A 15,607-nucleotide genomic window follows, 5' to 3' on the forward strand; every position below is an offset into this window, starting at 1 on the left:
AATAAATCCACTGAGGTCAAAGTATAATTTAAAACGTAGACTAGCACATGCTTCTGATACATGTGTGCAGTCACCAGCCGCATCTTTTCGCCTCACAGCGAGGAGTTCCACCGGCAGGACGTAGCGTGTGGGAGAGGATCACGCTATTCCCCCCAGTTCCCCTCCCCTTCCGAACAGGTGCCCCAACCGACCAGAGAAGGCACAAGTACAGCGACCGGGACACATACCCTTAATCCGGCTTCCCACTCGTAGACACGGCCAATTGTGCCTGTATGGACGCCCGACCAAGCCAGAGGTAACACAGGGGCTCGAACCTGCGACCCTCATGTTGGTAGTCAGGGTACCTACCGCTGCAATTGATTAAGGGTTGATGGGTTTTTACATCCTTCTGTTAATCTGGCTATCTCTGGCTACGAGGGGAGAGAAGCACTGCTAATTGTTCATCTGTCAAACGCTGCACAAATAAGCTCATCTCACATCTCTTCTATCATACTGAACAATACCTCGGTCTGACAAGAAAACAGAAGTCTCTGGTCCATCATGGTGTCAGTTCAGATCTGCAAAGTGTTCCTCTTTTATGAAACTGTGTTGTGTTTTGCTTCCTGTTTTTGGTCTACACTGCATTTTTCCCCTTTCCCTGTTGGCAGTTTTTTTTACGCTCCTGCACAAACACAAACAGCACACCTGGAAATGACAGGTCTGCTCTCGGAGTATAAATAGCACAGGAGGTGGCGAGAGCCAAGAGAGACTCTCTAAAATGCCAGGAAACGCCTGGCAGCTAACGCCGTACTACTCACATGTGCTCTTTTTTCCCCGCTTCCATTATTCTGTCTTATCTCCCTAACCTGCTCGGGTTTAAGTGTGATAAATCAAACATTATTCCAAACATTATTCACGCTTACTATCACATTGGCTGGTGTTATCAATAGCTACAGTAATCTCTCAAATAAACTCCGCCGGGCCCTCCTCACCTGAATCTACAGTGTTGTTGTATATCTCCAGGCCACGGGCCATTCATCTAACGGAACACCTCTCTCCCTCGGTCTCCCTTTTTAAAAGGAGCCGGAGAATTTATCACCCGCCTCCTGGCATGGGCAGCAGTTACACATGAGCTTAGGAATGACATAACTCATTTTGGTACCCTCCCCTCCTCCCCTTTTCCCTGTCTCAGGGAGGTGAAACTCAAACCCCCCCCCCGCACCCCCGCCCCCCTTCATATCCCACCTATGTGCATGTGTGCGCTGACACACTCACAGATAAGCTATTGTTCTGCCGAGCAAGTGCGTTGAACACACACAGACGTTTTGTGTTCTGCTTGTGTGTATTTGGGAGGCGCTTTGGCAGCACAACAGCACTTGGATAATGGTTACATCATTCCTTTATGCCAAACACACCTTTCCGACGACGCACTAATCAGGCCGCAGGTGTGTTTCTGTGTGTGCGTGCGCGTGTTACACACACACACAGAGAGAGAGAGAGATGTTTCTGTATAAACACCTGAAAGAAGCTTCTGTTCATACAGTAGCATAATTAGCAATATACCTGGGGCAGAAAAGCTCCATTGAGACTGTTCACTTGTAAGTTAGTTGTAACAGGATCATCAGATACCATGATGTCCCCTTGGGCCCCCGGTTGTTGCTCCACCCCCTCTGCCGATCTGGGGAGAGTTGTAGACTAGCACATGCTTCCTCCGACACATGTGCAGTCGCCAGCCTGCTTCTTTTCACCTGACAGTGAGGAGTTTCACTTGCGGGACGTAGCGCGTGGGAGGACACGCCATTCGGCCCAGTTCCCCCCTCCCCAAACAGGTGCCCCCGACCGGCCAGAAGAGGCACTAGTGCGGCGACCAGAACACATACCCAACCGTCTTCCGACCCGCAGACACGGCCAATTGTGTCTGTAATTGAACCCGGTAGCAGGCGCGTGCTGTTACCTCTACACTAGGGCATTCACGACTACTGAATTTTAGTAGTCATCGACTAGTCAATTAATCGCAGGAGATATATCTTCACCCTATAAAAATGATAAATTCTCGTCAAAAAGGTCATCAAAAAGACGCCCAGTAAAGGGTTAACTAATGTAGGCGGGACCAACCTGGGGGTATGTGAAATAGCAGAGACCTGATTGGCTCTGAGAGGCTCTTCACAAATGAGTCGCTAAACCCCAGCAGGAGTCTTTCGGTCTCTAAATACCTTCAATTCCGTTTACTTAATGTGGCATAATGTAGAAAATGATTGTTCAAACAAATCTATGTTCAAATTATTTATTTTTTCCATAAATGAACGACTAGTTGGCTCTGATGCTCAGTGTCGACTAATAGTTTTGATAGTCGACTAATTGACTAGTGGACTAGTCTGTAGCCGCTTTCACAAAGCCGGCAGCCTCGCCACAGAAATTGCTTTCACACACAGCCAAGCAGCATCGCCACATTCCTGTCTTGGGGTGTGCTTTCAAGTGACATCCACCCCTCCCGGATTGAAAGGCGAGCGGAGGCATTTCCACCCAGCTCCTCTTAGCCCAAATTAATATTTTCATAGGTTAGTGTAGCCTAGGCTACTGTATGATGAACAAATTCATTCAACAACCAAACATCGCCGATGTACACCAGCCAACGTGCTGCGGTCGTTAAGAATCAAAGTGATAAAACACGAAAGTGTTGTCCACATGCAGCATGGTAACAAGGCTTTCAATATTCATCTGATCGACTTTATGGATCACAGAGGCACCATCATGTAGCCTAGGTACAAGGCTAATTCTTATCTTTTGGTTCCAGTTTTTGTAAAGCAAATTATTCCCATGAAGTAGCCTAATTAGCATCCGTTCTGAAAGACGACGCCCACATATCAAATAGCTGCAGTCTGCATAACGTTCATCGGGGGAATAGGCTATAAATGCACATGACTACTATAACGTTAGTCGTTTTTGTAAGGGAACGCACAACTGGCTAGCTAGACAGATTGCAGTTCTGGAGCTGGTTTCCAGAGGGAATATCCTCAGACCAACTCGCCACAGACAGCTATACGTCCTCTGAAGCTTATTATTATATCTGTTAATTTTACCTACTAATGTCAACATCGTTTGAGCATAAAGCCTAACCTACTTACTAGGCACGGAGCATTCCTCCTGGCGCCCCTGCAGTCATGATTGTATAGGGTACTTTTTTTTACTTTCACTTATTTTTCTTGCTGCATGAGGTGGTTTCCCCTGTATTTTTTGTTATGAATGAGCTGACCATTCGCACCGTTCCGTGTTGCCGCTCCTACGCTTTCAGGTGGAGGCGGGTTGGAAGGTAATCCGGCGCTGTGACTAGGTCCACTGGCGGAACGAAAGGCGTAACACAATTACCCACCAACCCGCTTTCACAACTTTCACATCGGAGGCACGGATCCCATTTTCCATGCATTTTCCGGCTTTCAAGGCCGGTGTGAAAGCGGCTAGAGATACCCCTACTCCGCACTACCCTAGATGCCCCATGGACGTTCTGCTCCTGTGTTACATGTAGCTGGAAAGCGTTGGGTTACCTGTCCTAACCTGCACAGGTGAGGCTCTCCCATTCAGATTCTTGAGAGCTAGGGTCACACTTGCTCTCTGCGTCACATCACATCAGGAGCTGTGCACCTGTGTTTCAATCTGTCGGTAGGGAATGAAACCCTCGCAGCAAATCGCCGTCTGGGCAGAAACACCTGCACGTAGATTTGTACCGGAACATCTCATCTAGCGTGTGCTGTGCTTTCATTACATTTTTGTCTGTCAGACAGGGAAAGTGGACCCTCACCACCCCAGAATATCAGGCCACAGAGGCAACGTGTTGGACATCAAGTGGAACCCCTTTAACGACTATTGCATAGCCTCCTGCTCAGAGGACAGCACGGTAAGTACACGCGCGCACGCACACACACACACACACACACACACACACACACACATATTTTCAAAGTGGTTCACTAAGGTGTTCTGATTCCCCTGGAATATGAGCATGTAGGAGCAAGGTGATCGTTTTATTGCTTCTCCAAGTCATTCCACACATTCCACAGCTCTGACTGAGCTCAATACTCAAATCCCTTTGAGACAGAAAGAGAAAGGAAGAGTCAACAGCTTTTGTCTGCTCCTAATATTATTACTTTTACAAAGTGTGATATCATGGGACTGACATTTATTTTCCGCGCTCAGTAGACCGCGCATGCTACGTTGTGTTCTGTATAGTACATTTTGCATAGATGTCGAAGCGTTAAGTGTAGCTGGTTGATTTGTGTAACAGGTGAAGGTGTGGGAGATCCCTCCTCATGGCGTGTTGAAGAACCTTACAGTCCCATGGAAGGAGCTGCAGGGTCACAGCCGCAGAGTGGGCCTCATCGAGTGGCACCCCACTGCTAACAACGTGCTCTTCAGCACCGCCTATGACTACCAGGTAATGCACACGCGCGCACACACGCGCGCGCGCGCGCACACACACACACACACGCATACATGCACACGCATACACGCACACACACGCTCACACACACACACACACACATGCACGCACGCGCGCGCAAGGATGAAAGCTAACAAGAAATGAACTTACATAGTAACATATCAGCAATTAAAGGGCCAGCAGCTTTGTGTCATTACAAAATCAGTAGTATATGCAAATGAAGAATGTTTAACTTCTCAACATCTTTGCTGGACCAAGTTCTGGACCAGGTTCAGTCACAGAACTTCCTGGTCCAAATGATGTCATAATGATGTCATTTGGTCCAAGAAGTTCTGCGAATAAAGGTAGAGAGAGTAATAATGATAATGATAGTGACAGTATATATGTGACACCATGGCAAAACTGCTCCAAATGCAATGACAGATAACAATAAGGATCATGGTGCCTGCTGCTACACTGCAATACACTGAACCTGGCTGCATTGGTCTGGCAAAGTGTGTGTGAAAAGATGTCCAGATTGACCTTTTTTCTGTACAATAGCTACGAAGGCAACTGGGCTTTGATTTGGAAGCACAGCATCACAAGCACTTAATAAATTACCTCATGGTTTCAGATCATTTTCACTCTTAAAATGCAAATTGCCACTTGTGCTGTCAGTAGCTGAATTTCTGTGTGTGTGTGTGTGTGCGTGTGCGTGTGCGTGTGCGTGCCCGTGTCCCCCTCAGATAATGATCTGGAATCTAGATTGTCCAGAGCAGGTGATAAAGAACCCTGTGCGGACCATCAGCCACCACACAGACGTGGTCCTGTCCATGTCCTTCAACACAGACGGCAGCCTGCTGGCCACCACCTGCAAGGACAGGAAGATCCGACTCATCGAGCCGCGCACAGGAAACCTACTGCGGGTACTGCTGTGTGTGTGCGTGCGTGCTTGCATACTGCGGGTACTGCTGTGTGTGTGCATGCGTGCGTGCGTACTGCTGTGTGTGTGCATGCGTGCGTACGTACTGCGGGTACTGCTGTGTGTGTGCATGTGTGCATGCGTACTGCTGTGTGTGTGCATGCGTGCGTACGTACTGTGGGTACTGCTGTGTGTGTGCATGTGTGCGTGCGTACTGCTGTGTGTGTGCATGCGTGCGTACGTACTGTGGGTACTGCTGTGTGTGTGCATGCGTGCGTGTGTACTGCTGTGTGTGTGCATGTGTGCGTGCGTACTGCTGTGTGTGTGCGTGCGTACTGCTGTGTGTGTGTGCATGTGTGCGTGCGTACTGCTGTGTGTGTGCATGCGTGCGTGCGTACTGCTGTGTGTGTGCATGCGTGCGTGCATACTGCTGTGTGTGTGTGTGCGTGCGTACTGCTGTGTGTGTGCATGTGTGCGTGCGTACTGCTGTGTGTGTGTGTGCGTGCGTACTGCTGTGTGTGTGCATGTGTGCGTGCATACTGCTGTGTGTGTGCATGCGTGCGTGCGTACCAGGGCTGCAACTAACAATCATTTTCATTATCGATTCATCTGTTGACTATTTTCTCGACTAATCGATTAGTCGTTTGGTCTATAAAATGTCACAAAATGGTGAAAAATGTCGATCGCTATTTCCCCAAAGCCCAAGATGACCTCCTCAAATGTCTTCTTCTGTCCTGACCCACAACCCAAAGAGAATCAGTTTACTGTCGTCGAAGACTAAAGAAACCAGAGAATATTCACATTTAAGAAGCTGGAACAAGAGGATTTTTGCATTTCTTTCATAAAAATGTGTCTAAACGATGAATCGATTCATTGCAGCTCTGATTCTTACAGCAACAATTCCGCTGTTAGTTTTGGGCTCCGATTTTGAGGAGGGAAAGTGCAACTGCTTAGGAGTAGCAGCCAGTGTAATGAAGGACATGTGACGTAGAGGAGCCAGTGTAATGAAGGACATGTGACATAGAGGAGCCAGTGTAATGAAGGACATGTGACATAGAGGAGCCAGTGTAATGAAGGACATGTGACATAGAGGAGCCAGTGTAATGAAGGACATGTGACATAGAGGAGCCAGTGTAATGAAGGACATGTGACATAGAGGAGCCAGTGTAATGAAGGACATGTGACATAGAGGAGCCAGTGTAATGAAGGACATGTGACGTAGAGGAGCCAGTGTAATGAAGGACATGTGACGTAGAGGGCGCCATAGCGTGACATCCCACATTGCGTGGATGGGAGTTCCCTGCTCCTTTTCCCCTGCACTCCTCCAGCACCACACAGCCAAAACTGACACCTCTGGCCCACAGCATAGCTGCCCAGACCCCGGGTCAGCGGCCCATGACTCACATCATTTACGTCGGCCGCTTTGGCCGCCAAACCAGCTGGTGTGGCCATACAGGGCCTCATGAGCTGGCCCTACACAACACACTGCTGTAGTGTTCATTGTGTGTTGGAAGCATGTTATTGTCAGCTTTTTTCGGTTTGATTATAACAACATGATTATAAATGTGATCATATAATCATAATCACATAATCATACTGTTATATAAATGCTTGGGATGCTTTTTTCCTGCCTTTCTTTTGCATCAAACTGTTTTTTGTTAATGCATTAACAAAAACGGTTTGTAATCAATTTGTATTCTGAAAATTTATCAATTCACAGATTAGTCAATACCTTTTATGTTACATAATACATACCAAATCTTACATACAGTATTTTACTGTACATAGTAAATGTTGAGTATGCCTGATGTTGACTTTGACGTGTTTTGCTGTTCGTTGCAGGACGCCAACTGCAAGACGCACAAAGCCAGCAAGGTGCTAATCCTTGGTAACTTGAAGATGCTCCTCACAACGGGCAACTCACGCTGGAACGTTCGACAGATGGCTCTGTGGGATCAGGTGAGAACCACGGCACAACAACAGACAACACTACAATATACTGTAATAATAACTTTATACAGCAGAACAACAGAAAACACTACAATATAATAATAACTTTATACGGCACAACAACAGAAATATATATATATAATAATAACTTAATTTTTATAGTGCTTTTCTTTCTTCTTTTTTTATTTTTATTATTATTGTTATTTTTTTTGACCCCCTTCCCCCCCCCAGTTTCTCCCCAATTGTACTTGGCCAATTTCCCCCTGCTGCCCCAGTCGCTGTAGACTGGTAAACCAGACGGGCACATGCACTCACATTTCATTTGGTTCTGCGGGACCATCTGGCCTCAACAGGGCTTTCTGCAGAAACTGCAAAGCGGACGAGCCAGTCAGCGACGCGCCTCATAGTTGACACATCGTAGCCGACCAATCAGGAACGTCACTAGCAAAACAGTGATGGCCGCCTCCTTGCCTGTCCGCCACGAGGAGTAATGTCAGCGTTTGTCTAGTTTAAACAGCCATAAAGTGCAATTATTGCAGAAATAGACTCAATAACAACAATTTCACAAGTACAGGTGTATGCAACAGCTGAGTTTCTTGGCGGAAAATATGTTTTTGCCGTTCTCCCAAGTGGATTTGGGTTTGACTGTATCCATCGCTGATTGGCTGAAGGAGTTGTCTGTCAAGGCAAGTACACCCACCCAACTTCCGCCCACTGCAAAGACTGAGTGAAGGCTTCAGGCCAAATGGGAATAAAGAACGAAATGAAATGTGAGTTCACGTGACCGGCTGGTTTACCAGGCTACGGTCACCTCCACCCTCTGGCGATCTGGGGAGAGCCGTAGACTAGCACCATGCTACCTCTGACACATGCGCATTTGCCAGCTGCTTCTTTTCACCTGACGGCGGGGAGCTTCACCGGCAGGACGTAGCACGTGGGAGGATCACGCTATTCCCACCAGTTCCCTTCCGCCCCGAACAGGCGCCCCGACCGACCATAGGAGGCGCAAATAACAGGACACATACCCGTAATCCGGCTTCCCACCCGCAGACACAGCCAATCGTGCCTGTATGGACGCCCGACCAAGCCGGAGGTAACAAGGGGGTGCGAACCTGCGACCCTCATGTTGTTAGGCAGGGAATCTACCGCTACGCTGCCCAGATGCCCTATAGTGCTTTTCTAAATATAAGCCTACACATTGCCCCATAATAAAGACAAAAAGACACAAATGCAAGTTTACACGAATGGTTAAGGAAAGAAAGGGGCAGTGGCAAAGACAAAGAAATGATTGTGGAAAGAAAAAATCATTACAATAAGCACACAAATATTAAGATTGTTTGAGAGAGAGAAAAATAGTAGACACAAGCTCTTCCCATCCAGATGCATCCAGAGATGCTGTAAAACAACTCAGTCTCTCATAATATGCAGCGGTGCCTCTCTCATGCAACTCCGCCATCTAGTGGACACATTGGTGGACTAGCTAAATCACCTAGTCTAAATCATCTAGTGGACACATTGGTGGACTAGCTAAATCACCTAGTCTAAATCATCTAGTGGACACATTGGTGGACTAGCTAAATCACCTAGTCTAAATCATCTAGTGGACACATTGGTGGACTAGCTAAATCACCTAGTCTAAATCATCTAGTGGACACATTGGTGGACTAGCTAAATCACCTAGTCTAAATCATCTAGTGGACACATTGGTGGACTAGCTAAATCACCTAGTCTAAATCATCTAGTGGACACATTGGTGGACTAGCTAAATCACCTAGTCTAAATCATCTAGTGGACACATTGGTGGACTAGCTAAATCACCTAGTCTAAATCATCTAGTGGACACATTGGTGGACTAGCTAAATCACCTAGCAGTACACCAGAAGAATCAGCCAACTGGAGCCAATGGTATTCTCTACTTGATTATGTAATATTCAAGTGTTCTGATCACACCGGGTTGCCTGTAATTTGTACCACCCTAAAGACTTTGCTAATAGCTAGCAGTGTGTTGATGTGTGGCTGGTGTGTTTTGATGTGTGACAATGTATCGTGTGAGTGGAGGATTATGGCATGAAGCACGGATTAAGGATTGAGCACTCAATGTTTTTAATTCTCCACTGGAGAATTGGAATCGGAATGGAAAACAGACTTTTACGATCAGGAATTCTGATACCAGGACAGGAGACATTATCTGTGCCCTACATGCAATTGGTGTTTGGGTGTTGCCTTTCGTTTGATGATCAAACATTTGCGTGTGTGTGTGTGTGTGTGTGTGTGTGTGTGTGTGTGTGTGTGTGTGTGTGCGTGCGTGTTTGTAGGAGGACTTGTCTGTGCCTTTGTTACAAGAGGACCTGGATGGTTCATCGGGGGTCCTCTTCCCTTTCTATGACCCTGACACACACATGCTCTACATAGCCGGGAAGGTGGGTCTCTCACTTGTTCATCAAATAAAACACAGCCCTATTACGACACTTCCTTCATATAGAAAATGCGTCCAAGGTTATTCTGGGTTCATAGGTGTCTTTGTCTCCTTCAGGGCGAGGGGACTATCAGGTACTATGAGATCGGTAAAGAGGGGTCTAAGCCCTACATGCACTTCCTTACAGAGTACCGCTCACTCCTACCACAAAAAGGAATGGGTAAGGAGCACACACACACACACACACACACACACACACACACACACACACACACACACACACACACACACACACACACACCTATGCAATCATGACAATGACATGCAAGGAAATAAAGTACTTTGCCCATTTTTTTCCACTGATGATTTGATGACGGAGATATTTACCGACAGTGTTGTAAAATATATGCTCAGGCCAATATGTTGCTTTGCAAGTTTAGTATGTGTTCTGTCAATGTGTTCATTATTCAGCGCTTTCTGCACCCCTCTGTATACAGCTGATCTTTGGTGTTGGAAAAGTAGTATGCGGAGGATCATAGTGGCTTAGAATGATGCTATGAGGTTGCTGCTTCAGGTCCACAGATGGCAATTGTTTGTGTTCTTCATGTGAGGCACGTTCAAGACATCTGATGTACAATTTTATACATCACTTGGATGAGTCAGAGAACAGCATCATAGAGGCTTTAACCAGCCCTAGGAAGAGCTGCTCTTGGTACACATCCAGGCTCAGAAAACACTGGCAAGATAGCCTATGAAGTTCATAGTATGAACTGATTAGCCAGGGAGGAATTATGGATTCGGGTTGTCCGTCCATCCGTCTGTCCGATGTTCGTTAACGCGATATCTGAGGAATGCATTGACGGAATTTCATCAATTTGCTTCAAACGTCGACTTGGACTCAAGGATGAACTAATTAGATTTTGGTGCTCAAAGGTCAAGGTCACTGTGACCTTTCGAACGCCATTTTCAAGCTCATTAACGCAATATCTCAGGAATGCCTTGATGAAATTTCTTCGAATTTGCCTCAAACGTCCACTTGGACTCAAGGATGAACTGATTACATTTTGGTGGTCAAAGGTCAAGGTCACTGTGACCTCACGAACACCATTTTCAAGCTCTGTAACACCATATCTCAGTAACATCTTGATGACATTTCTTCACATTTGGCTCAAACGTCAAAGTCTGGACAGACATGCATGTCGACTGCTCACTTGTTGGTGGAGGCATATATCCGCCGTGCGGTCATTCTAGTTTTTATGTTGAATTGTGGTTTTATGTTGTATGTCTTGTTCTGTCTTTATATGCTATGGACCCTCGTGTGAGTCTGAAATTAAGTTTGAATTTAATGACAGCCACTGTATGCTATTGATCTGAAAGATCCAAGATACTCTTTTGCCCTCATTGTGTACATTTAATTAAAGGAACACTCCGCCGATTTTCAAGCTGCTTTGTATCATTACAAAATCAGTAGTATATCAGAAAACTGTAAACAGTTCATTTAGTTTGACAGTTATTGAGAGTTGATTTGAGTTGTGGACCAGTGATGTCATTTGTGAATGAATGATATCACTGGTCCACAACTTCACTCAAATCAACTCTCAATAACTGTCAAACTAAATGAATGCATGCAAAACGGTTTACAGTTTTCAGATATGTGTGAGATTATGTGCAAAATAAATCAGGATTTAAAATCGGCGGAGTGTCCCTTTTTAAATATCATTCAATTAGTTTAATTTGTTGGATGTTGCACAGCAGCTGTTGCTGGCTGTGCTAACTCTTTAGCAGCTGTTGCTGGCTGTTTGGACCTGTCTACTGGCTGTGCTAACTCTTTTGCACGTGTAAGCAAACCTGCTGTGCAAATAGGCCTGCAATATTTGAATAGTCAAACCAGTTGATCATGTGATGTGACACCAACCAAGTAGACATATGTTTCAGACTTTAAACTCACAGATTGGCTAGTAGCTATAGTGAAAGAGGGAGTAATATAGAAATGGGGCATTACAGGCAGGGAAAATTTTTAATAAATATCACTACTGGGGAAACGGTTTTGGCACAAGATCGTTGTCCTTTGGTTTTCCATTGCAATTTTGAATATATGGGGGGACATTTTAAACTTTTCAATGCACTTTTTTCCTTTGCATATTGTTAAAGTAACATCCTTGTTCACTTTCTCATCAGCCAGTAATGTGATTAACAGTGTTTGCAGTATTGCTTGCCATTGTTTGTTTATGTTTCGGTCTCTTTCTACTTTGTCGCCCTCTAGCTGTGATGCCAAAGAGAGGCCTGGACGTGAGCTCCTGCGAGGTGTTCAGGTTCTACAAGCTGGTGACAATCAAGAGTCTCATCGAGCCTCTGTCCATGATCGTACCCCGCAGGGTGAGAGTGGCAGTGCACCCACTCACACAAACCAAGCAGCCCCTCAGCATAACACATGTTAATATGTCTGTCTGTCTGTCTGTCTGTCTGTCTGTCTGTCTGTCTGAACATGTGTGTGTTTCCAGTCGGAGTCATACCAAGAAGACATTTATCCAATGACAGCTGGGAACAAGCCTGCCATGACTGCAGAGGAGTGGCTCAGTGGCATCAACAAAGGTCAAGAGTGCTGTGTGTGTGTGTGTGTGTGTGTGTGTGTGTGTGTGTGTGTGTGTGTGTGTGTGTGTGTGTGTGTGTGTGTGTGTGTGTGTGTGTGTGTGCGCGCGCGCGCCCGTGCATGTGTGCGCGCGCATGTGTGTGTATTGGGGCAGAAGCTGCTGTACATGGGTCTTCTCCTGCTGCTCAGTATGGGAGGTTCACATGCAGGTTTCAAATGAACCTGCAAAAAAAGATTCCAAGTGTAATCATCTTCTATTTATGATTCTGATTTGCATGGCATTCTCTATTCTGATCCTTTAACATTCATTTTATTGGTAATTGAAGTCCTAGTATGAGAAGTATGAAGTCCTAGTACACATGTCAAATACACTATCATTCTTGAGCGCAGTTTATAGTACAGCGATTTATGATGGTCGCCACCAACCATGATCATACATTATTCTATCATCAATGTCCATTGGTCCATTGGACATCGATGATAGAATACGATGATGGTCGGTGGCGACCGTCATATATCGCTGTACTAAAAACTGCTCTTTACTCCTTTTTCTTTGTCCAGTGTCGAAACTGATTGTTTTGAGTGTCACTTTTGCAAGCAGTCTGTCCCTCTATCAGTCTGTCCCTCTATCTGAATAAAGTCAACAGAATTCTGCATTAGAATGTTGTAACTCATGTTGTAACTCATCTGGCTCCTGTTGGCTCTCTTGTGACTTGCAGACCCGGTGCTGATGTCCCTGAAGCCTGGAAGTCGGGTGGCGGAGTCGTTTGGCGAGCTGAGCATGAGCAAGGGGCTGGGCAGCTCGCTGGACACCCGCAGGTCCCAGAGCAGACCGGGCCTGCTGCAGCTGGCCTACATTCAGGAGCAGCTCGGCACCAAAGACAGCAAGGAGGACGGCAGTCATATTATAGAGGGCAACGACGAGACGAGCTGGATGTCTGTCAGCAATGGACAAGACCTCACTCTTTGCTCTCCACCTCGCACAGAGAATGAGGTACTGCATGGGTTTGGGATCATCAGCCTACACATTCATTCATTCGTTCATTCATTTTGTTTGTTTGTTTTTCGTTATTCTTCCCACACCTCACCATATGGATTCTGTGTGTGTGTTTGTGTCTACTCTACAGTTGCGCCTTAAGTTCCACAAGCAGCAGGAGGAAATTCGGCGGCTCAGGGAGCTTCTCAACCAGAGGGACGTGCATATCACACAGCTGGAGCTGGAGATTAAGAACATCAGAAACTCCCAGTCTGCCAGCACGCTTTGAGACCACCACCATGCCCAGCCCCCTCACGCCCCCCGCCTGCCCAGCGTACGGAGTCACCTTCACCTGCCCCCTCGGGACCCATTACTACATAAACTTACGACACAAAATTTTTTTCTACCCACCACCGCACTACCGTCCTGACTCACCACGCTCCTCCTCCCCCCGTCAACAGGAGTTCCTTCCTGTTGATAGCCCTCTCCCCCAGCCCCGTAATACTCAACAGCACATAAGGGTGTTTCAAAGCCAATATCACCTCAACTTTGCATTTGTGTTTCCAAACGTCTGTTATGTCAGTTGCACACAGGTTGCACATATTCCTTGTTCATGTACATACACTCAAACACTGATGTAACATATTTTAAATCTTAGCGCACCTGTTTACCTACCCCCTCCTTTCTTTTGTATGCTTCACTGCTATGCAAGTTTGTTGTCATTTTTATTATCGTTTTTTTTATTATGCTCTTTGTACTTGTAGTTGAGGAGGGGGAAAAAAGGATGTTTGTGCCTGTCTTAAATGAATGATGTGGTCGTCTGAACGTTATATGAAAGTTGTGTCAGCGTGGGAGCAGACATCCTGCATGATTGTAAGATAACACTGAATTTGTTTTCTACGCTTTGTGATTTTTTTGGTTTTTGTTTTGCATATTTAAACTACTGTATGTGGAGATGGCTGTGGTGTAAAGTCTTAGAGGGACAGATGAGCGTGTGCTTGAGTGAGAGTGAGCCGGCGTAAAGGAATGACAAACCCATATTCCCAAGCTTTCTTAGCGTTGCATTAAACTGCATTTGTATTTGGACGAGTGTAAAAACTGGGGAAAGATGTTTCGCAGCAGCTGTCTTGTAAGCCATCAGTGTACCTGATGCCATGCAGGCAGTTTGGATCTTTTTAATTGTTTTATATTTATTGTTTTAAAAGAAAAAACAGGCAGCCACTCAAATGAACAATTTGAAATCCAAATCTGAGGCTAAAAGGGATTATATATACATATATAAACAGCATGTAACCTGTAAGAAACCAGTATGTTTGTTTTTTCCTGATGCTGTAAGCCACTGTGAAGAAACAAGTTAAAGCCATTGTGTGTATGACTTACAGGGAACTCAATAAATGTTTGTCGGTTTGTAAATGCGTACCTTAAAGCAAACGAAAAGATTTAAACGGCTGCAAAATGTATAACTCTTAGCACGTTAGGGCATCATTTTAGACTGTATAAAAAAGGTGTTTTCCCTCAGGAAAATTCTGGGTGCTCTTCATATTTTCTGCCTTGGTCTAATTTGATCAGTTTCTTGCATTTGTTGCTTTGAAAATTGAGGTACCGGTAATTGATTTTTGACCTGTGTGTGTGTGTGTGTGTGTGTGTGTGTGTGTGTGTGTGTGTGTGTGTGTGTGTGTGTGTGTGTGTGTTTTTACAACAAAAATAACAAGAACAATTGAAAGCATCCCTGTCTCTCAGTGCTCAGAAACACAGGAGCACTGGCAAATATCAAGCAATAGCATACATTACATTATCGCTGCCATGCTATTTAGACTTAAGCAGTGAAACGCTGTATGAATGACCATGTATGCCTGCATTTATGTAGCCATAGACACAAGCATAATGATATTTTAGATTTGGCACATATTACCACACTACCTTGTCAAAAAGGTGTCAAGTGGATACTGCCACACAAACACAGAGGGGCCTCAGTAGGACTGCGGTCTCTGACCCCCGTGACCTCGGATGGCAGCAGCATCGTTGACTTTGATCCGAGAGCAGCGATGCCAGAGTAAACGATTGCCATTGGTTGACAAGTCTCAACACATTCCCTTCATGTACTGCTGTTGTTACTGAGCCAGCCAGTGGACTCTGTTAACGGCTGTTTATTCATGTTATAAATGTAAATATATAAATGTTATATGGGTTTTATTTACATGTTGCTTCTTTCCCATCACAGAACCAAACCAACCAGTTTAGACATATTAGCTAAATAACAATACCAGACATTTTCCAGCCATATTTAATAGCCAATGGCCTGTCCACGCCAGACTGACCTCATGCAATTACAGGCCGCTCCACTGGTAGCCCTTAGGTCC

The 15,607-nt window shown here is 45.6% G+C and overlaps 1 protein-coding gene across 2 annotated transcripts in view; it reads left to right on the forward strand.

Annotated features, from left to right (window-relative positions):
• Positions 1–15,349, forward strand: part of coro2aa (coronin 2Aa) — a 50,033-nt gene extending 34,684 nt beyond the window's left edge. For both annotated transcript variants that reach the window (XM_083634812.1, XM_083634813.1), the window contains exons 3-12: positions 3,755–3,871; positions 4,259–4,408; positions 5,140–5,319; positions 7,158–7,274; positions 9,581–9,685; positions 9,799–9,901; positions 11,945–12,057; positions 12,183–12,273; positions 12,991–13,265; positions 13,399–15,349. In XM_083634812.1, coding sequence (XP_083490938.1) covers positions 3,755–3,871; positions 4,259–4,408; positions 5,140–5,319; positions 7,158–7,274; positions 9,581–9,685; positions 9,799–9,901; positions 11,945–12,057; positions 12,183–12,273; positions 12,991–13,265; positions 13,399–13,536 — 1,389 coding nt within the window. In that variant the 3' untranslated portion in view covers positions 13,537–15,349. The remainder of the gene's footprint in view (positions 1–3,754; positions 3,872–4,258; positions 4,409–5,139; positions 5,320–7,157; positions 7,275–9,580; positions 9,686–9,798; positions 9,902–11,944; positions 12,058–12,182; positions 12,274–12,990; positions 13,266–13,398) is intronic.
• Positions 15,350–15,607: the final 258 nt, after the last annotated feature.

This window comes from Poromitra crassiceps (assembly GCF_964638095.1).
Source record: "Poromitra crassiceps genome assembly, chromosome: 4".
Taxonomy (NCBI): domain Eukaryota; kingdom Metazoa; phylum Chordata; class Actinopteri; order Beryciformes; family Melamphaidae; genus Poromitra; species Poromitra crassiceps.